This window comes from Mytilus galloprovincialis, chromosome 14, assembly GCF_965363235.1.
Source record: "Mytilus galloprovincialis chromosome 14, xbMytGall1.hap1.1, whole genome shotgun sequence".
In the NCBI taxonomy this organism is placed as follows: Eukaryota; Metazoa; Mollusca; class Bivalvia; order Mytilida; family Mytilidae; genus Mytilus; species Mytilus galloprovincialis.
The window spans coordinates 51,928,721-51,951,415 of record NC_134851.1 but is presented as its reverse complement, the minus strand read 5'-3'; the positions used below and the strand labels follow the sequence as shown (position 1 = coordinate 51,951,415).

Sequence of the window (22,695 nt, the reverse complement as noted above, 5' to 3'; positions counted from 1 at the left end):
CAAATGTAATCAAAACTTAGCTCGATAAGAAGGTCAAGTCCACATGCGTATTAAATACACATTTGTTACCTTTGGTATGACGACACGTCACTATGGAAAAAAAATCTATGGAACGCAGTTTGGGCCATACCTTATGAACCTAAAATTTAATTCAATTCAAATATCGGAAAAGTAATGCCCTTAAATATTGTTGCTGTGACAGTAAAATATTAATAACAGCTGTGACAACATCTAATAACATATAAGAATTGGTTCAATAATTTAAAATCATCTAAAATATATTAAAGATTAATATTTAACGCATATTTTTGTCCTTGAGTGAGAATTCCTAGGATATCTGTTAAAGATGTCTTAATTGATCGATATGACTAAAATTCATTAAAATAATATTTGTTTCTTGAGACATATGATACTTTATTGATACTTTCTTCAATTGACTAATTTTTTTTCTTCTATTGATATCAAACATGCTTACCATACTAGACTTTTCACTACTATCGAGAACTGATGACGTACTAGTGCACACAATGTTAAAATTTAGCACAACAACAAATGTTTTGATTTTTCTTGATTTACGCAAGAGAAAATTGTGATGATAATGGGAAATGAATAAAAGTATCTACTAAATTAACACAATCAGCTTTGACCACATTAAAATAAAGAACTGGCCCTACAGATCAAAAGTGTGTTACACTATCGAGAACTGATAACACTAGGATATATCCAAGACAAATTTTCCTAGGAATTCAAGTCTGTCATTAATATTTCAAGGTAAACGTTAACCGTCTTGCTGCCAGGAGGTTTTTTTGTGGTTGCATTTCATATGCCAGAAAATACGACTGCTTGACATTTGTGACGTGACATGCCGAACAATGACGTCATTCGATATATGACGTTATGCAGTAATGACTGTAACATTTGAGAGCCATTGTAGAAAAATATGACACTTTTTAATTTTCCGTATTTTATTTTGATAAAGCCAAGGTACAGCACTATTGAGAAGCTTGCATAAATTTAAACATGGACATACGCGACAGTGTCCCTCCGGCATATTTGGTATGGACACATTTGTCCCTCTGGTAGCAATAGGGTTAATGTACCAAGGCGTAGCCGAGGGCAATAGTTGTATCTGAGGGACAATAAACTTACTATTCCACGAATATCCAGTCAGTAAGTGTTATTATATCGATAAAGATAACAGACAATAAATGGCGGTGATAATATCCTTGGATGTACATGTATCACCGTATTCCTATCAAGATCAAGATCAAGAAATATCAACTACAAATGTATCTGAATATCAAAAAGAAGAAACCAAACCATAACGTTTACTTTATAGATGCTAAGGCTACGTCTTGCACTGACGTCAAACCTACACTAGATACAAGGTAAAACATGACGTCATTACTCCCGCGTTATTTTCAAAATCCTCCAATCGCGTAGCTGCATTTAAAATTACGCTAAATATTATGACCCTTGTGGTCAAATAGTTTCACCCAGGTCTAATAGTTGGAATTTTTTGACCGGTCCAATAGTTCAAAGCTGGCAATTTGCAAAATAATGAAAATATTGTGTACTTATATTATATAGCAAATGATAAGTGAGGTATAATAATTACTATTAGAAGATGCTCATTCAATGTCTTATCTAAATCTGGGTCTTATAATATATGTAACAAGAATTGTTTTTTTGGGAAATTTTATTACATGCACAATGTACATGTTTATGTATGAAGATGATAAGATACATTAATGTATCTGACTTTATTATTCTAACATCTGCATAATCTCTCAAAATGGCAGGATATACATTGTATATGCTTTACAAAAGTCAAGGATTAAAAGCAGTTCATTTCTTTCATAAAGATGTATTTCATTTTTGTTTTGTAGATATAAACAGAAAATGCCTCCTAAAAAGAAAGTAGAAGCCAATGTTCCAACTCCTTTTTTTGGAAGATTGGGATCGAATCTAAAGATTGGTATTGTAGGATTACCAAATGTAGGGTAAGATTGGTAATGTAGGATTACCAAATGTAGGTTAAGATTTTTTAAAGATTGGTAATGTAGGATTACCAAATGTAGGGTAAGATTGTCTAAATATTGGTATTGTAGGATTACCAAATGTATGGTAAGATTGTCTAAAGATTGGTAATGTAGGATTACCAAATGTAGGGTAAGATTGTCTAAAGATTGGTATTGTAGGATTACCAAATGTAGGGCAAGATTGTCTAAAGATTGGTAATGTAGGATTACCAAATGTAGGGTAAGATTGTCTAAAGATTGGTATTGTAGGATTACCAAATGTAGGGTAAGATTGTCTAAAGATTGGTATTGTAGGATTACCAAATGTAGGGTAAGATTGTCTAAAGATTGGTATTGTAGGATTACCAAATGTAGGGTAAGATTGTCTAAAGATTGGTAATGTAGGATTACCAAATGTAGGGTAAGATTGTCTAAAGATTGGTAATGTAGGATTGCCAAATGTAGGGTAAGATTGTCTAAAGATTGGTAATGTAGGATTGCCAAATGTAGGGTAAGATTGTCTAAAGATTGGTATTGTAGGATTGCCAAATGTAGGGTAAGATTGTCTAAAGATCGGTATTGTAGGATTACCAAATGTAGGGTAAGATTGTCTAAAGATCGGTATTGTAGGATTACCAAATGTAGGGTAAGATTGTCTAAAGATTGGTATTGTAGGATTACCAAATGTAGGGTAAGATTGTCTAAAGATTGGTATTGTAGGATTACCAAATGTAGGGTAAGATTGTCTAAAGCAAGGATCAGGAAGTTGAATACTATATATTTCGGTCATTTTAACATGACTTGAAAGATAGAGTTTTTATGCCCCTATCGTAGCAGAGGAGACATTAAGTTTTACCCTTGTCTGTACATCCATAAATTGGGTTCTGTTCTCCAACTTTAGTTTGCCTCAACCAAATGTCATGAATCTTATTCACAATGTTTATTACCACAAAATATTTGTGGTTGTTACTTTTTCCATTAGAGTTATGCCCTTTGAGAAATTTATGGAAAAATTATTGATTTTTTTTTTGTTTTCTTTCTCTTTTAGTTTGCTCAACAAAATGTTACAAATCTTATGCACAATGCTTATTAAAACACAAAACACAGATCAAGTTTAAAAAGTTTTTTCCCTTTTCTGAATCAAATGAATAAAATGCTGAATTTCTCTTTCTTATGTTTGCTGCTACTGAATGTTATGAAACTTATACACTATAGTATATTACATAGATGTTTTATTCTCAGCACAAACTAGATAAAAAGCCTTGATACTGCACTCTTCATAGTGATTTCAATACAGAAGAACTTTTATTACTTCAACCTGTATTAGTTTTACATTAAGTTTTAAAGCTGTTAATGTATGTTTAACCAAATTTGTTTTGTTAGATTGAAATACTGATAAGCCGTCCTTTGTATAAATGTAGTTCAAGTGAATAAATGTGATATTCATATTTATCACCTTGGCTTATAAAGAGTATTTTACTGTTTTATTAATATTTCTATATTATTTGCTATTTTTCTGCCATTTTTTGTTCCATGGTCTATTGCACTGGAAAATATCGTTCTATTGCACCTGTGTGCAGTCTATTGCACTGACCTGTTATGACCTCTTAATCTGAAATCTGATTAGTTGAAAGGTATTCATGTTGTCCAATCAAATTGGGTCTTTTAAACGTTCTTGACATATGCGTTAAATTTTGAAGAATATTTAATATGTTGACTTTAATGATTTCTTGTCATTTAAAATACTCTGATTTAATGGCTGTTTTATTGAATTTCTAAAGTAATGGTTGTACATGTATGCTCCTTACACATTATAATGAATATGTTTTATTTCTTAGAATTTGTTAGAACTGACTCAGTTTGTATTAGGTAATAAAACAGTTGTTGAAAGTGTTACAGTGCAATAGATCAAAATATATTTCCCTCGGTATGAAGATCAGCTCATTGTTCTATTGCCCTCAGGCGTTTGGCTTCAGGCAATAGAACAATGAGCTGATCTTCATACCGAGGGAAAGATATTTTGATCTATTGCATAGTTACATATCAAATAACTGTTTAATATATACAACATGTATGCAAACAAAACTGTTATATATTTTACAGGAAATCCACTTTTTTCAACACATTAACCAAAAGTCAAGCTACTGCAGAAAATTTTCCATTCTGTACAATAGACCCTAATGAAAGTAAGTAAACATATACATGTACTATTATAGGATAGGTGATTTCTTTGATTTTCCCATATATTTGTTCTTTTCTGCCATGGTTAATTTTAATAGAATTAAGAATGGAAATGGGGAATATGTCAAAGAAACAACAATCCAACCAAAGAGCAGACAACAGCAGAAGGCCACCAATAGGTCTTAAACGCTGGAAGAAAATACAGCAATCTGAGGTGTTCCTTAAATGGTCTATAAATAAAAGAGCGTACTAGTTCAGTGAAAACAGATGTCACACTAAACTTCAAAACATATAAATGAACAAAAGTTAGAACACATACAAGACTAGCAAAGGCCAAAGGCTCCTGACTTGGGACAGATGCAAAAGCAGTGGTGGATCCAGAACTTTTCCTAGGGGGGGGGGGCTCCAGTCATGCTTCAATGATTCCCTATATAATCAACCAAATTTTTCCCACGAAAGGGGGGGCCAGGGCCCCCCCCCCCCCCTGGATCCGCCTATGAAAAATTTGGTGGGTTGAAAATGTTTTGTAAGATCTATATCAACCCTCCCCTATACCTCTAGCCAACGTAGAATAAAGAAACCCGTAGCAATATGAATGACTTCTTCCTTACAAGTATTCTGGGAATCTGCCTGCATGAGTTTAGAGAAAAAAAAATAAAAGACAACACTTGTTACAAAACATCTGTTGTATCCTTTAGATTACCAGAAAAGATGCATTCAATAGTCACTCATTAGCTTTGTATTATTTATTGACATTGTCTTGATAGCCAAATGTAAAGTTAAGGATGCTGCTAGCTTAATAAAAGGCTGAACAAAGGAATAAGTAGAGGAGCACAGTTTTTAACCGGATTTTTGTGCCAAAAATGTCGGTTATTGATTTGGGGATGTACGGCGGGCAGTTGAGCGCTCGGGCGGGCGGCAACCAAATGTTGTCCATGCATTTACTCATGAACCGTTCAACCAAAGCTTTTAAAATTTTAATATGTTGTTACTGACAACAAAATGAAGGTCAAGTTCAATAATGACGATTTTGACTTTTACCGTTCAGGAGTTATGGTTCTTGAAAGATTGAAAAATGGCTTTTCCAGTCGTGTCTGTGCATTTACTCATGAACTGTTCAACCAAAGCTTTTCAAATTTTCATATGTTGTTAATGATGACAAAATGGAGGTCAAGTTCAATAATATCGATTTTGACTTTTACCGTTCATCAGTTATGGTTCTTGGAAGATCGAAAAATGGCGTTTCCATTCATGTTATTGCATTTACTCATGAACCATTCAACCTAAGCTTTTCAAATTTTAATATGTTGATACTGATGACAAAATGGATGTCAAATTTGATACTGACGATTTTCACTTTCGCCGTTCATCAGTTATGGTTCTTGTGATATTGGCAGGACACAAATAAATGTTAATAAATCCGGTTTGCTGTCGTTGTGACAGCCTCTTGTTACCTATATGAATGATGATTATTTGTTGAAATGCATACTAGTATCCTCCAACTGTAACATGTTGAAATAAAAACAGGAATCGTCTTCATGATATCAGTCTCAGAGAACATTTTCTTAAGATCAAGTTTTAAAAAAAGTTAACTTGTTCTTTATCCTTGGGCAATTTTTATAAGTAGATTTATTAAAGATTATATAACCTATTAAAATGTAAGTGTTAATGTTCAAACCATTGGTGGTGAAAAGAATAAGAAGGTAGAATACAAAATCTAGCTGTAGACATATATTTGGTAACATGAGTAGATGAGATATGGTAATTATTTGTCAATTGTATGAAGATGGGCAGTTGGGCGGCAAACGATTTAATGGCTTCTAAGGTCAAGACTTTGGTCACGTGATAAAAGGTCAGAGTTTACGATTTTTTGGTAAACGTGTATGCCTCGTGGTTTTTGGACTCATATTGTCTTATTTGTACTCGTACATTAGTAAAAACCAAAGTGTTCAATTCTAGATTGAATTAGCTTCCTTATTTTATATAATTATCATTAAAAAGTGCTGTTAAAATGTTATAAATTCACGAGTGAAGTGAAACTTTTTTTCTGAAAATTTGCATAGGTCCACGGAAAATCCTTGATAATTCCTTAAATAGGTTTGGTAACGTGTTGAGAATATGAAGTAAAACCTTTTTTTTTTCTTCATATTTTACTCTATCAGATCACAAAAACACGGGATACGCAATTGTGTCAGCTTATTCGTTGCAAAGCGGAGATCAAAGGGAGATAACTCGGTATGCGCATTGTAGGATATTGCAAGTTCACAACAGTAAATTCGAGTAAAATTAATGATTGCAGATAAATTTCGAAGATTTCTTGCACAATTTTTCAATATTCCATGTTTCTCTACTAGTACTGTTGTTACTTCAAAAATAGTCATGGAAAGGTTGAATATGACATTTTTTTCAAGTACTTACAGGTTATTTAACACTTCCAAAGAAAAAAATTATATATTTAACTGACTTTTCTCTGAAACTTTGACTTATTGTAATTCTCAAACACCTTTTGGTAGATAAAAGGATACAAGAGGGGTTTATCAGTCATTTGTCAGCAGAACCTGTGTTATAATAGAATTGAACTTTTCATTACATTTAAAAAAAAATATGGAAAAAACGGAAATATATAGTCTACAAAATTGAATGAAAATAAAATCAATTTGCAGTGGACAGAAGTACATGTACAATTTTTGTTTTATTATACCTGCTTTAAGATACAGTGGCGGATCCCATGGAGTCTGGTGATTGGAACCTCCCCTTTTTATGGAAAATACATGCATTTAAATGGGATCATATAGTTGGAATCCTCCTTTTTATCCTGCAATTTGCTGTCCTACTATACAGATACAGCCCTACAGATATCGCTATGCTGTATCTGTATACTATACAGATATCGCTTAAAGCTCCGCCCACTGCCGGACTGAGTATTGTTTGAACCTGTGTGACCTCAGAATGTGTATTGAATGTGTATGATTGTGTTACAAAATCAACCATGTCAATTTCAGCATGCATGTTTAGTGAATGTCAAGTCTGAAGCGTAGGACAACTCGTAGACTTCTGTTTCAAATTTGACAATGTTTTGTTATTCGTTTTAACTGTTGAAATTAGTTGTTATGTTAAAATAGATAATTATTCACCTTGAGCGATGTATTATTGTTGACCATTCGAGATTCTTTTTTGCGAACCCGTCTTCAGCGTAATGTTTGATTTTGATATTACTACGCGGGCCTCAAGGGATTACAAATCGAAAATAACTGCTAAATATGTTAGTTTTTGTGTCTTTCAAAACACAAACAATATACAGAATTAATTGCAGGATAAAGACAATAACTGTTAGTGTCTTTAAATATCAGCTGTATTTGTACTCGGCTCGAAACAGGTGTATTAGCTCGCTAAAAGCTCGCATACACCTTGTTTCCTAGCCTCGTACAAATACAGCTGATATGTAAAGACACTAAACAGTTATTGTCTATTTATCCTTGGTTGAGAATACCACCACCCATGTTTAAAATTGTCTAGATTCACCCTGAGATAAGAACCTTTATAAGATGTACAAGTTATGTTGCTTGCCTTAATCAAGAGAAAAAATCCTGAACATCCAAAGAACCAGAAAGGGATTTAAAACAATGATTAACACAAAGATAACTGAACAAAAGCTGTATTGCAATCTGATATCATGCAGATCTCATAATTTCTATTACAACAATGTATATGTATTATTTCAAGTTTGCTTTATATTGTTTTCTTCTTATATTTGAATTCAAAAGTCCTGCAATCAACTGTTGGGTCCTTTTAATTAAATTATTGCTTCAATAATAGGCTGCTAAGCTGACCAGTAAATAAAGTTTGAAAAAGTTTGTTGAAATAAAATAGTGGCATTATGTCATAAAATATACTGAATCAACTTCAAATGTATTCCAAATTCATATTTAACTGCTCTAAAATGCATAGTTAATGGACTACAAAAACAAAAAACCTGAGACTACTACAATATATGGCATATAGATTGGTCACTTCCCATGTTAGATTAGTCTCAGACAAAAACAAAACTCACTTAAATACAATATGTTCAGATTTTTTTTTGAAAAAGGGACAACAATAAGATATTTATTATTCTGATATCAGAAATAATCTCATAGTATCAAATCAGAATGTCAGTTCTTTTAATTTAATCATTTTATTTACTTTTATAAAAAAAACCTCATGATTTTATCTGGATTTACAATCATTGACTAAGCTTGTCAACATCTCACTTACTTTAAATGCTTTTAAAAGTTAACCTGTTAGTACTAAAATAAATAAATGTGGTATAAGACAAGATATGTTATTCCAATTGAAGGGCCCATGAAGAGCAAACTAATGTATTACAATGATTTTTATAATTGACACAATAATGTTGATATAAATCAGATAAATATGAATATAACCAACTCCATTCTTAGATTTTAAATCACAGCCAGATCAGAGCCACACATGATAAAAATTGATATTAGAAAAAAAGGGCATAACAATTACATCTTCTATTAACAGGCAAATATTCTCAAAGTCTTAATTAAAACAATATCTGTACTTTATTGATAGTTTTCTGAGTTCAAAACATTTATTTTAAATTGCAACACTTTTCAATACCTCTAGGTTTTCTTGAATAAAAAAAGCCAATTAAATTTGGCAATTGTGCTTAACTTTTCAAAATTTTTACAACTTATTATTATATTATCATTAAATTCTTTTCTTAAAAAGTTATAAAGGATTAATTGACATTTAAATATGGTATAATTGTCAATGAGATAACAGTCTAGAAACTAATCACCAGAGTCCAAGTCTGTTAGCAGTGACAGTTAAATTACAAGTCACTTTACATACATCAACAATGAATACATTTCATTGTTTTCAGGCAAATGAGGAAAATAAGAGTAACAATAGCTTTTGTCTTACTACAGTACATGTACAAGAGAATAATAGAAATGATAAGATAAATAAGGAAATATCAGATACAAAAAAGACAGGACTTAGCCACTGGACTATATGCAAAGTATTCCCTTACTAATCCTTAGAGGAGCTGCTGTATACTAGAAAAAAATATGTTGAGGACATTGGCCCCATCAATCAGCATTTTAGCATTACATTATTGTCAATTGCAATCTGCTCTATTTGTTCCAACCTAGCTATTAGGCCAACTAAAATTAATTAGTAGATTTTCATCAAAATTTTTGAAAAAAATGGGGCGGGTGGGAGGATTTTATTTTTTAATTTTTATTGTCGAGCCTGCAACTTTTGTTGCAGAAAGCTCGACATAGGGATAGTGATCCGGCGGCGGCGGCGGCGGTGTTAGCTCACTTCTTAAAAGCTATATATTTTAGAAGGTGGAAGACCTGGATGCTTCATATTTTGTATATAGATGCCTCATGTTACGAAGTTTCCGTCAGTCAAATGTTAATTGTCCTTGACCTCATTTTCATGGTTCAGTGACCACTTGAAAAAAAAGTTCAGATTTTTTGTTATGTTAAATTCTCTCTTACCGTAAGTAATAGGATAACTATATTTCGTATGTGCGTACCTTGCAAGGTCCTCATGCCCGTCAGACAGTTTTCACTTGACCTCGACCTCATTTCATGGATCAGTGAACAAGGTTAAGTTTTGGTGGTCAAGTCCAGATCTCAGATACTATAAGCAATAGGTCTAGTATATTCGGTGTATGGAAGGACTGTAAGGTGTACATGTCCAACTGGTAGGTGTCATCTGACCTTGACCTCATTTTCATGGTTCAGTGGTTATAGTAAAGTTTTTGTGTTTTGGTCTGTTTTTCTCATACTTTATGCAATAGGTTTACTATATTTGTTGTATGGAATGATTGTAAGGTGTACATGTCTAGCGGGCAGATGTCATCTGACCTTGACCTCATTTTCATGGTTCAGTGGTTATAGTTAAGTTTTTGTGTTTTGGTCTGTTTTTCTCATACTTTATGCAATAGGTTTACTATATTTGTTGGATGGAATGATTGTAAGGTGTACATGTCTAGCGGGCAGATGTCATCTGACCTTGACCTCATTTTCATGGTTCAGTGGTCAAAGTTAAGTTTTTGAGTTTTGGTCTTTTTATCTAATACTATATGTCATAGGTCAACTATATTTGGTGTATGGAAATATTTTATGATCTATATGTCAACCCCGCAGGTTTTATTTGACCTTGACCTGGTTTTCACGGTTCATTGCTCAGTGTTAAGTTTTTGTGTTTTGGTCTATTTTCTTAAACTATAAGCAATAGGCTCAACTATATTTGTCATGTTTGTTGTATGGAAGCATTGTTAGCTGTACATGTCTGCCTGGCATATGGTTCAACTGACCTTGACCTCATTTTCATGATTCATGTTAAGTTTATGTGACAGTCATAATAAAGCTTTATATTTAGGAGTATCAACATAATATCAATGATTAGTAAAGAAGGTGAGACATTTCAGTGTGTGCACTCTTGTTTCTTATGAAATAGTTATCAAAGGTACCAGGATTATAATTTTGTACGCCAGGCGCGCTTTTCGTCTACATAAGACTCATCAGTGACGCTCATATCAAAATATTTATAAAGCCAAACAAGTACAAAGTTGAAGAGCATTGAGGATATAAAATTCCAAAAAGTTGTGCCAAATACGGCTAAGGTAATCTATGCCTGGAATAAGAAAATCCTTAGTTTTTTCAAAAATTTAAAGTTTGGGAAACAGGAAATTTATAAAAATGACCACATTATTGATATTCATGTCAACAGTGAAGTGTTGACTACTGGGCTGGTGATACCCTCGGGGACGAAACGTCCACCAGCAGTGGCATCGACCCAGTGGTGTAAATAGTTATCAAAGGTCCCTCTTGTGACGTGTTCTTCAAATATGCAAGTGTAATAATAAGCTTATATTATGTATATACATATATATAAGGAATCGTACACAATATTTCAAATCTTAACTTGAATGAAAATCTCTAATTGGCAACCACTGTTCTACATGTAATTGCTGCTTTAGAAACCTAAACAGCAAAAACATAAAAGAAGAATGCTCTCTTTAATTGGACTACCTTCACCAAATTTAGTGTCTTTTTAAGCGACCATTTTTTTGTCTCCATAAAATGAAACAAATATGCAACTAAAGAATTACGAGTTCAGAATAAAATGAAACCGTTTTGAAAACGAAAGGGTTGGTGCTTTTATGATTCTTCTTATAGATGCTAATATAATTAATATGTAAAACATGAACTTAACCAAAAAGGAGAGGATGTTTAATGGCTCTATTGAGGATATTGGGACAGAAGGTGTGTGTGCCGTCTGTCAACAAAAAAGACATGGGTAAATCTAAGTAGTGTGACTGCATTGCTTCCCCTAGAAAAACTTAGTAAACACTTAGTCAGCCGTAAGCGGTTGAGCTAAGGAACTACTTCTTTAGCTCAGTCGGTTAGCGCGCTGCCTTGTAACACAGAGGTCCCGGGTTCGAGTCCCGGTGGAGACAAGCAATTTTGTAATGAAATTCGCAATCGTGCTCTCTGATTAAAGTATGTTTGCTGACTTTTTGAAATCAATTATACTGTAAAAAATCTAACAAGTTCGTGCTTGCGTCATTTCATTTATTCATTTCTACGAATGTGTCCCACGATTCGTGCTCTTTGAGTATACAGGGACTAAACTTAACTGTTTTTGTCTAGGGGCCAGCTGGGCCCCTAAGATATTTTTTTCAGGGGCCCAGTTGAAATTTTAGGAGCCCAACCAATCTTTATACAAAAAGACTAAATGAAAATAAAACTGAAAATAACTTTTTATATACTTACTAACAGTGTTCAGGTGTTCCAGTTTGAATCTCAGGGCAGAAGGTTGCTAGTGCTCCTAAGTAAGGAGTTTTATAAATAAAACAGTTGAGATGGGAGAGGAATATATTATTTTGATGCAACAATACATTGCATATATTGCAGAAGCTTAGAACTGTTACTTTTTTTCTCCATAATTGTTAAAATTAAAAGCATTTTATAAGTGCCCCCATGTAAGGAGGATCATAAATACAAGAAGTAAAACAGGAAGTACAGTCTTGTTTATGTTCAAATACAAATTTCTCTGATTCATCTTTAAATGTATGTTCATGGTATGAAACAAAACAGTTTTTTTAATAAAGCTTATAATATCTAAATTAATGCCACCAGAAATGTATTATAAGATTTGACAATATTTATTTTAGGTTATTTCCTGCCAAAATTGTCTCCCTTCAATTTTTTTCAACTTCCTGTTGACCTGACAATATGGCTGTTTTTAGCTCACCTGACCCGAAGCTTTTCTCATCACTTGGCGTCCGTCGTCGTTAACTTTTACAAAAATCTTCTCCTCTGAAACTACTGGGCCAAATTTAACCAAACTTGGCCAGAATCATTATTGGGGTATCTAGTTCAAAAAATGTGTGGCGTGACCCGGCCAACCAACCAAGATGGCAGCCATGGCTAAAAATAGAACATAGGGGTAAAATACAGTTTTTGGCTTATAACTCAAAAACCAAAGCATTTAGAGCAAATCTGACATGGGTAAAATTGTTTATCAGGTCTAGATCTATCTGCCCTGAAATTTTCAGATGAATCGGACAACCCGTTGTTAGGTTGCTGCCCCTGAATTGGTAATTTTAAGGAAATTTTGCTGTTTTTGGTTATTATCTTGAATATTATTATAGATAGAGATAAACTGTATACAGCAATAATGTTCAGCAAAGTAAGATTTACAAATAAGGCAACATGACCAAAATGGTCAGTTGACCACCTTAGGAGTTATTGCCCTTTATAGTCAATTTTTAACCATTTTTCGTAAATCTTAGTAATCTTTTAGAAAAATCTTCTCCTCTGAAACTACTGGGCCAAATTTAACCATACTTGGCCACAATCATCATTGGGGTATCTAGTTTTAAAAATGTGTGGCGTGACCCGGCCAACCAACCAAGATGGCCACCACGGCTAGAAATAGAACATAGGGGTAAAATGCAGTTTTTGGCTTATAACTCAAAAACCAAAGCATTTAGAGCAAATCTGATGAGATTAAATTGTTTATCAGGTCAAGATCTATCTGCCCTGAAATTTTCATATGGATTGGACAACTGGTTGTTGGGTTGCTTTCCTTGAATTGGTAATTTTTAGGAAATTTTGCCGTTTTTTGTTATTATCTTGAATATTATTATAGATAGAGATAAACTGTAAACAGCAATAATGTACAGCAAAGTAGGACCTTAAGATAAGTCAACATGACCAAAATGGTCAATTGACCCCCTAAGGAGGTATTGTCCTTTATAGTAAATTTTTAGCAATTTTCATAAAATTTGTAAATTTTTCTAACATTTTCAACTGAAACTACTGGGCCAAGTTCATTATAGATAGAGATAATTGTAAGCAGCAAGAATGTTCAGTAAAGTAAGATGTACAAACACATCACCATCACCAAAACTCAATTTTGTCATGAATCCATCTGATTCCTTTGTTTAATATTCACATAGACCAAGGTGAGCGACACAGGCTCTTTAGAGTCTCTAGTTTTTAAATAAATACTATCTCAATCCAAGCCATCCTCTAATAGTGTTGATCAAAATATATTTTGCAATAAGTTTAAATTTAAGGTTGGATATCAAACTTAATATTGGGATATTTATTTACGAGACTTTGCATTCGTTTTTACATTAAGTATTTTTTTGTAAATAGCGATTCAGGGACAAGTTACCGTCTAACACAGGCTTGTAATGACTCCGAGGACAATTAGAAAACATCCCTTTCGCGATGCTTATTGAACAGTTTAGAAGAAAACACTATTCACTAATGAAATAATCGTAGAAAATTTAGCAGAGTTAAGAAAACATACTGATTGAAGGAGGTATATGACATATCGTCACTTCGGATTGAAAACATAGCTGTTCGACTGGGTTTAGGTTATTAGAAAGAACCTACTGGTTTTCAGAAATATTCTATATACTATATGGCTTTGAAAAGACAAAACAGGTTTACTTTTGGGAACAGTCTTCGTTAATATCGCGGGGGAAAGGGTGCAAATGGGATTTACTTCAAATTTTTTACAGTCGCCAGCTGGGCGACCAGGATGACTAAATATATTCGCCCAGCCGAAAATCTGGTCGCCATGGGCGACTGGGCGAGCGTTAAGTTTATTCCCTGGTATAATTCACAGTCCAAAATTCCTTCCACAAAGTCATTTTATCAATACAAAAATCAATAGTTTTCTAAATCACAGAAATGTGTGTCATGCCGCGATTTGCCATCTTGGACACAGCGTATTACTTGTAACCCGATTATTTCATGCCCTTCTTGAAATCAATCTCTATTCTCGGTAAACGATTTTGTCATCATAGAGCTGCAGAATCTTATTTAATTACTCGAAGTAATACGAAAACCGAAATTTGAAACAGGAAGTTTGGAAGGAAACAAAATTTTCGACGGTTACCGGAAACGGAGATGAACAAATCCGCAAATCGTAAATTTTTCAAAATAAAAAAAATCAGGGCGGGCGGGGATGAAAATCTATCAATTAATTTTAATTGGCCTTATGAGTATCAAAATTTATACCTAGGGTGGGAACTAAACCCATGTATGTTCATTTACTCTATTGTTCTTTTGTGTACATAAAATGTACATGTATATCAAATGCAAAAAAAATGCTGAAATGTAAATATGGCAATTTGTAAACACCATTACACCATCATTATTTAAAGACCTAGTAAAGAAAGTCCCTGCACCTATCTTGGGCAAGATGTATTATATAACTCTTGAAAGTATAACACGATTAAGGTTATTGCTAAGTATATAGGAACATCAACATGCAATTAAGGTAAAAAAACTGTCAAACATAAACAATCTACCACGTGTTTGTCTGCTGTGCTTGAATTCAAAACAACCCATCAGGTTTATTTACACAATTTTTGCTAAAGCAGACAGTTAAATATGTCTGTTGACCTTATGAGGTCTGTTAAGAATGTGTATGCATGGAAATATAATGAAGAAAACATTGATTTTTACTGTAACTTTTGAATACACAACATTCCAAGGTATCCCCACAAAACACATGGCTACTTTGTAACGATGGCTGGTAAATAATAAGCATTTTCTTGGTTTTTGCACTTAGTATAACTTTAGTTTAAGTATATAGAAATCTATGAAATTTTGACACAAGGTTTATGACCACAAAAGGAAGGTTGGGATTGATTTTGGGAGTTTTGGTTCCAACAGTATAGGAATTAGGGGCCAAAAAAGGGCCCAAATAAGCATTATTCTTGGTTTTCGCACAATAACTTTAGTATAAGTAAATAGAAATCAATGAAATTTAAACACAAGGCTTATGACCACAAAAGGAAGGTTGGGATTGATTTTGGGAGTTGAGGTCCCAAGAGTTTAGGAATATGGGGCCAAAAAGGGGCCCAAATAAGCATTTTTATACGACCCCAAAAATTTTTTGGGATCGTATAATAGTATGATGTCGTCGTCAGCGCCGTCTGCGTCGTCGTCGTCCGAAGACACATTGGTTTCCGGATAATAACTTTAGTTTAAGTGAATAGATCTTCATGAAATTTTTTCAGAAGGTTCAATACCACAAAAGGAAGGTTGGGATTGATTTTGGGGATGATAGTCCCAACCGATTAGGAATTAGGGGCCCAAAAGGGGCCCAAAATAAGCATTTCTCAGTTTCGGGATAATAACTTGTTGTTAGAAGTATTTCAATTGCTCTGAAATCATACCGCAATGTTTAAAACCACAAGTAGAAGGTTTGGATTTAATTTAGGGGTTATGGGGCCAAAGTTTAGGAATTACGGTAAGGGCCAAAAAGGGGTCAAAACAAGCATTTTGCTAGTTTCAAGACAATAACTTAGGTGTAATTGTATGGATCTCTCTGAAATTGTACCACATTCTAATATGAAGTGCTTCTTTAGCTTTGTAAACAACACTGTGATAAAATTCTCGATAAAATATACTTAGCGCAGACTCAGAGATATAGATAATAATGGCTGTTACAATATACTTCCCACGTAATCTACATGTATTGGAACCTATTTGCAGACCCTCTGCCGATTTTATTGTTTTAAAAAGGGCAATTAAAAAAGACAAAATAACTTTTTTTTCTTATTCGTATGCATAATAAAAAGAAGTAATGCACAAGAGCTCGGAGAAATCAACAAAATAAAAATTAAATAAAATTCCGCGAAAGTCTATTAATCTTTTTGGCGCATTTAAGTCATTTCAAAACATGACGTCATACAAATGAAACCACTAAAGTTGAAAGTTTCCTGTTGCGTGAACTATCGGAATTCGTATGATATTGTATTAAAACTGACTTTTAAGGTAGGTTTTGTTTTATTTTCTATTCTATTGAATTATTCGCATATTTATTCGTTTCAGCAAGTTAACATGGCGGCTCCTTAGTTACAAAATGTCAACTTTGGATTTAACGGAAGCTTACGAGAAAAACATGTAAATTAAAAATGGCAAATGTTGGGTGTGAGAATTTAAAGAATTAAAAAGTTTTTTCTAGCAGTTATTCACGAACTTACCTACGCATGCTACATATTTATAAAGATATTTGAGCTTTATCTAGCAGGGAGTAAAAAAGAACAGTCACACACACACACAGCATACCCACCCTCGCTTCAGTTTTTTAATGACCGTATTTATCCTATTAGAATCAAAATAATTCATAGAAGCCATATATTGTTGGAAATTTACACATGGCCTGGGCCGTGATATTCGTTAATTTTATATTAATTTTAAATGATAAAATTCGAATATCACGGCCCAGGCCATGTGTAAATTTCCAACAATATATGGCTTCCATGAATTATTAGCTCACCTGGCCTAAAAGGCCATGTGAGCTTTTCTCATCACTTGGCGTCCGTCGTCGTCGTCGTTAACAATTTTTCAAACATCATCTCCTCTGAAACTACTGAATGGATTTGAATGAAACTTAGCATGATTGTTCCTTAGATTATCCTGCACAAAGTGTGTGCTTCGATTTTTGATCCGTCAAAAAACATGGCCGCCGTTACTTAAAATAGAACATAGGGGTCAAATGCAGTTTTTGGCTTATATCTCAAAAACGAAAGCATTTAGAGCAAATCTGACTGGGGTAAAAATGTTTATCAGGTCAAGATCTATCAGCCCTGAAATTTTCAGATGAATCAAACAAACCATTGTTGGGTTGCTGCCACTTAATTGGTAATTTTAAGGAAATTTTGCAGTTTTTGGTCATTATCTTGAATATTATTATAGATAAAGATAAACTGTAAACAGCAAAAATGATCAGCAAAGTAAGATCTACAAATAAGTTAATATGACCAAAATTGTCAATTGACCCCTTAAGGGGTTATTGTCCTTTAATGACAATTTTTCACAATTTGTTCATCACATTTACTAACTTTAAAAAATCTTCTCCTCTGAAACTACTGAATGGATTTGAATGAAACTTAGCATGATTGTTCCTTAGATTATCCTTCACAAAGTGTGTGCTTCGATTTTTGATCCGTCAAAAAACATGGCCGCCGTTACTTAAAATAGAACATAGGGGTCAAATGCAGTTTTTGGCTTATATCTCAAAAATGAAAGCATTTAGAGCAAATCTGACTGGGGTAAAAATGTTTATTAGGTCAAGATCTATCAGCCCTGAAATTTTCAGATGAATCAAACAAACCATTGTTGGGTTGCTGCCACTTAATTGGTAATTTTAAGGAAATTTTGCAGTTTTTGGTCATTATCTTGAATTTTATTATAGATAAAGATAAACTGTAAACAGCAAAAATGATCAGCAAAGTAAGATCTACAAATAAGTTAATATGACCAAAATTGTCAATTGACCCCTTAAGGGGTTATTGTCCTTGGCTATTGGTACTTTACGGAACGGAACGGAACGGAACGGAATTTCATTTAAGGTATCCAAAGGGGGCATTTATCAAAATTTCGAAAAATCTTTAAAACAAAACAAACTTTAGAATTTCTGTGTTTTACGGTTTTCCATATACAAATAACACAAATGTATACTTAATCTCATCTTCACAGGTGAAATGTGTAATAATGTATAACATCGGGAAATATTCTGTAGATGAATATGTCGGATTGTCCTGATAAATTATCATGAAATTAATGCATTTGCAAGTCATGCATTATGATATCTAGACTGACCTCACGTCGTCCTTGATTAGAGACAGTGATCAAAATGAATCTGATTTAAACTTTTTAATTTATTTTTCCGTTCCGTTCCGTTCCGCAAAGTACCAATTGCTCTGAGGAATTGGTATTTAACGGAAAAAACGGAAACAGACATCTTTAATGTAATTAAAGCAGTATGATAAAAAAAAATTGTCTGAGACCTCTTTTTGCATGAGTGGTATGTGTTTTAGATAGCATTTTCGACTTGATCAATAATAAAAAATTTAACACAAAGGCAGGTTACACAAAAAGTCTTTCTACTTCCATCGGTAATTATATTTTAAAAAGGGGCCTTCAACAGCCCGTTCCGACGATGATTAGAGACAGTGATCCAGTTGAATCTGATTTAAACTTTTTAATTTATTTTTCCGTTCCGTTCCGTTCCGCAAAGTACCAATTGCTCTGAGGAATTGGTATTTAACGGAAAAAACGGAAACAGACATCTTTAATGTAATTAAAGCAGTATGATAAAAAAAAAATTGTCTGACACCTCTTTTTGCATGAGTGGTATGTGTTTTAGATAGCATTTTCGACTTGATCAATAATAAAAAATTTAACACAAAGGCAGGTTACACAAAAAGTCTTTCTCCTTCCATTGGTAATTATATTTTAAAAAAGGGGCCTTCAACAGCCCGTTCCGACGATGATTAGAGACAGTGATCCAGTTGAATCTGATTTAAACTTTTTAATTTATTTTTCCGTTCCGTTCCGTTCCGCAAAGTACCAATTGCTCTGAGGAATTGGTATCATTAACGGAAAAAACGGAAACAGACATCTTAAATGTAATTAAAGCAGTATGATAAAAAAAAATTGTCTGAGACCTCTTTTTGCATGAGTGGTATGTGTTTTAGATAGCATTTTCGACTTGATCAATAATAAAAAATTTAACACAAAGGCAGGTTACACAAAAAGTTTTTCTCCTTCCATCGGTAATTATATTTTAAAAAGGGGCCTTCAACAGCCCGTTCCGACGATGATTAGAGACAGTGATCCAGTTGAATCTGATTTAAACTTTTTAATTTATTTTTCCGTTCCGTTCCGTTCCGCAAAGTACCAATTGCTCTGAGGAATTGGTATTTAACGGAAAAAAGGAAACAGACATCTTTAATGTAATTAAAGCAGTATGATAAAAAAAAAAATTGTCTGACACCTCTTTTTGCATGAGTGGTATGTGTTTTAGATAGCATTTTCGACTTGATCAATAATAAAAAATTTAACACAAAGGCAGGTTACACAAAAAGTCTTTCTCCTTCCATCGGTAATTATATTTTAAAAAAGGGGCCTTCAACAGCCCGTTCCGACGATGATTAGAGACAGTGATCCAGTTGAATCTGATTTAAACTTTTTAATTTATTTTTCCGTTCCGTTCCGTTCCGCAAAGTACCAATTGCTCTGAGGAATTGGTATCATTAACGGAAAAAACGGAAACAGACATCTTTAATGTAATTAAAGCAGTATGATAAAAAAAAATTGTCTGACACCTCTTTTTGCATGAGTGGTATGTGTTTTAGATAGCATTTTCGACTTGATCAATAATAAAAAATTTAACACAAAGGCAGGTTACACAAAAAGTCTTTCTCCTTCCATCGGTAATTATATTTTAAAAAGGGGCCTTCAACAGCCCGTTCCGACGATGATTAGAGACAGTGATCCAGTTGAATCTGATTTAAACTTTTTAATTTATTTTTCCGTTCCGTTCCGTTCCGCAAAGTACCAATTGCTCTGAGGAATTGGTATTTAACGGAAAAAATGGAAACAGACATCTTTAATGTAATTAAAGCAGTATGATAAAAAAAAATTGTCTGACACCTCTTTTTGCATGAGTGGTATGTGTTTTTGATAGCATTTTCGACTTGATCAATAATAAAAAATTTAACACAAAGGCAGGTTACACAAAAAGTCTTTCTCCTTCCCATCGGTAATTATATTTTAAAAAAGAGGCCTTCAACAGCCCGTTCCGACGATGATTAGAGACAGTGATCCAGTTGAATCTGAATTAAACTTTTTAATTTATTTTTCCGTTCCGTTCCGTTCCGCAAAGTACCAATTGCTCTGAGGAATTGGTATTTAACGGAAAAAACGGAAACAGACATCTTTAATGTAATTAAAGCAGTATGATAAAAAAAAATTGTCTGACACCTCTTTTTGCATGAGTGGTATGTGTTTTAGATAGCATTTTCGACTTGATCAATAATAAAAAATTTAACACAAAGGCAGGTTACACAAAAAGTCTTTCTCCTTCCATCGGTAATTATATTTTAAAAAAGAGGCCTTCAACAGCCCGTTCCGACGATGATTAGAGACAGTGACCCAGTTGAATCTGATGTAAACTTTTTAATTTATTTTTCCGTTCCGTTCCGTTCCGCAAAGTACCAATTGCTCTGAGGAATTGGTATTTAACGGAAAAAACGGAAACAGACATCTTTAATGTAATTAAAGCAGTATGATAAAAAAAATTGTCTGACACCTCTTTTTGCATGAGTGGTATATGTTTTAGATAGCATTTTCGACTTGATCAATAATAAAAAATTTAACACAAAGGCAGGTAACACAAAAAGTCTTTCTCCTTCCATCGGTAATTATATTTTAAAAAAGTGGCCTTCAACAGCCCGTTCCGACGATGATTAGAGACAGTGATCCAGTTGAATCTGAATTAAACTTTTTAATTTATTTTTCCGTTCCTTTCCGTTCCGCAAAGTACCAATTGCTCTGAGGAATTGGTATTTAACGGAAAAAACGGAAACAGACATCTTTAATGTAATTAAAGCAGTATGATAAAAAAAAATTGTCTGACACCTCTTTTTGCATGAGTGGTATGTGTTTTAGATAGCATTTTCGACTTGATCAATAATAAAAAATTTAACACAAAGGCAGGTTACACAAAAAGTCTTTCTCCTTCCATCGGTAATTATATTTTAAAAAGGGGCCTTCAACAGCCCGTTCCGACGATGATTAGAGACAGTGATCCAGTTGAATCTGATTTAAACTTTTTAATTTATTTTTCCGTTCCGTTTCGTTCCGCAAAGTACCAATTGCTCTGAGGAATTGGTATTTAACAGAAAAAACGGAAACAGACATCTTTAATGTAATTAAAGCAGTATGATAAAAAAAAAATTGTCTGACACCTCTTTTTGCATGAGTGGTATGTGTTTTAGATAGCATTTTCGACTTGATCAATAATAAAAAATTTAACACAAAGGCAGGTTACACAAAAAGTCTTTCTCCTTCCATCGGTAATTATATTTTAAAAAAGAGGCCTTCAACAGCCCGTTCCGATGATGATTAGAGACAGTGATCCAGTTGAATCTGATTTAAACTTTTTAATTTATTTTTCCGTTCCGTTCCGTTCCGCAAAGTACCAATTGCTCTGAGGAATTGGTATTTAACGGAAAAAACGGAAACAGACATCTTTAATGTAATTAAAGCAGTATGATTAAAAAAAATTGTCTGACACCTCTTTTTGCATGAGTCAGTGTATGTAAAGTGCGGATCCTAAAATATCATTTTTACTGTATATGCCATAAATGTCTAATGTAGAATGATAAATAAACAGACGAACTTTTTTTACTTTCGAAGAAAATGAAGAAAATTAGTTAAAATGTATATGTTCAGAAATACATAATACTAATAAAACAAAGTAAGAGATGCGAGCGGGGTTTTATCGCGCCTAAAGCCATCCAGCTTTGAAATATATACCAAAATAGGTGAATATTTATGACATTTCACGAACAGATCGTGCAGGTGCTTTATAACTAACAGGTAAGATGTTGTTGCAGTACAAAATATTCATTTTAATACAATTAATAAAGTTGAAATGTATACAACCTGCTGTCTATCAGTTAGATATGAAGTAAGCCAGTGCAGTGAAGAATAAGAAAATCTGTATTGTTGTAATTTCTGGAGGAGCAGTTTATGATGAAGAACATCAGAAGCTTTACAAAGATCCAGAAATACTGCTCCTACTAATTCGCCTTCATCAATTGCTTTTAACCATTTATCTAACAAAGTTGTCATGGCAGTTTGACAGGAATGGTTCGAACGAAAACCTGATTGCAGGACATACAACAGATTATATGTGTCCGTATAGTTCATTAAATAAGTTTTAACGTGTCTCTCAAGTATTTTAGATACTAATTGTAAAAATGCAATTGGTCTGTAATTAAATACATCATTTTTTAACATTTATTTTCAAAAACTGGTATGACTTTAGCTAGTTTGAATAATGATGGATAAACTGATTTTTTAATGCTTGAATTAAAAATTTGACATAAGGGAACTGAAATAAGATGAGAAGTAATTTT

General features: G+C 33.3%; 1 protein-coding gene across 1 annotated transcript in view; it reads left to right on the top strand.

Annotated features, from left to right (window-relative positions):
- The window catches only part of LOC143059802 (obg-like ATPase 1), a 69,302-nt gene that overhangs the window by 2,144 nt on the left and 44,463 nt on the right, over positions 1-22,695 (top strand). Inside the window, exons 2-3 of the mRNA XM_076233365.1 lie at positions 1,890-2,003; positions 4,125-4,207. Of these exons, the coding sequence (XP_076089480.1) occupies positions 1,903-2,003; positions 4,125-4,207 (184 nt within the window). The 5' untranslated portion in view covers positions 1,890-1,902. The remainder of the gene's footprint in view (positions 1-1,889; positions 2,004-4,124; positions 4,208-22,695) is intronic.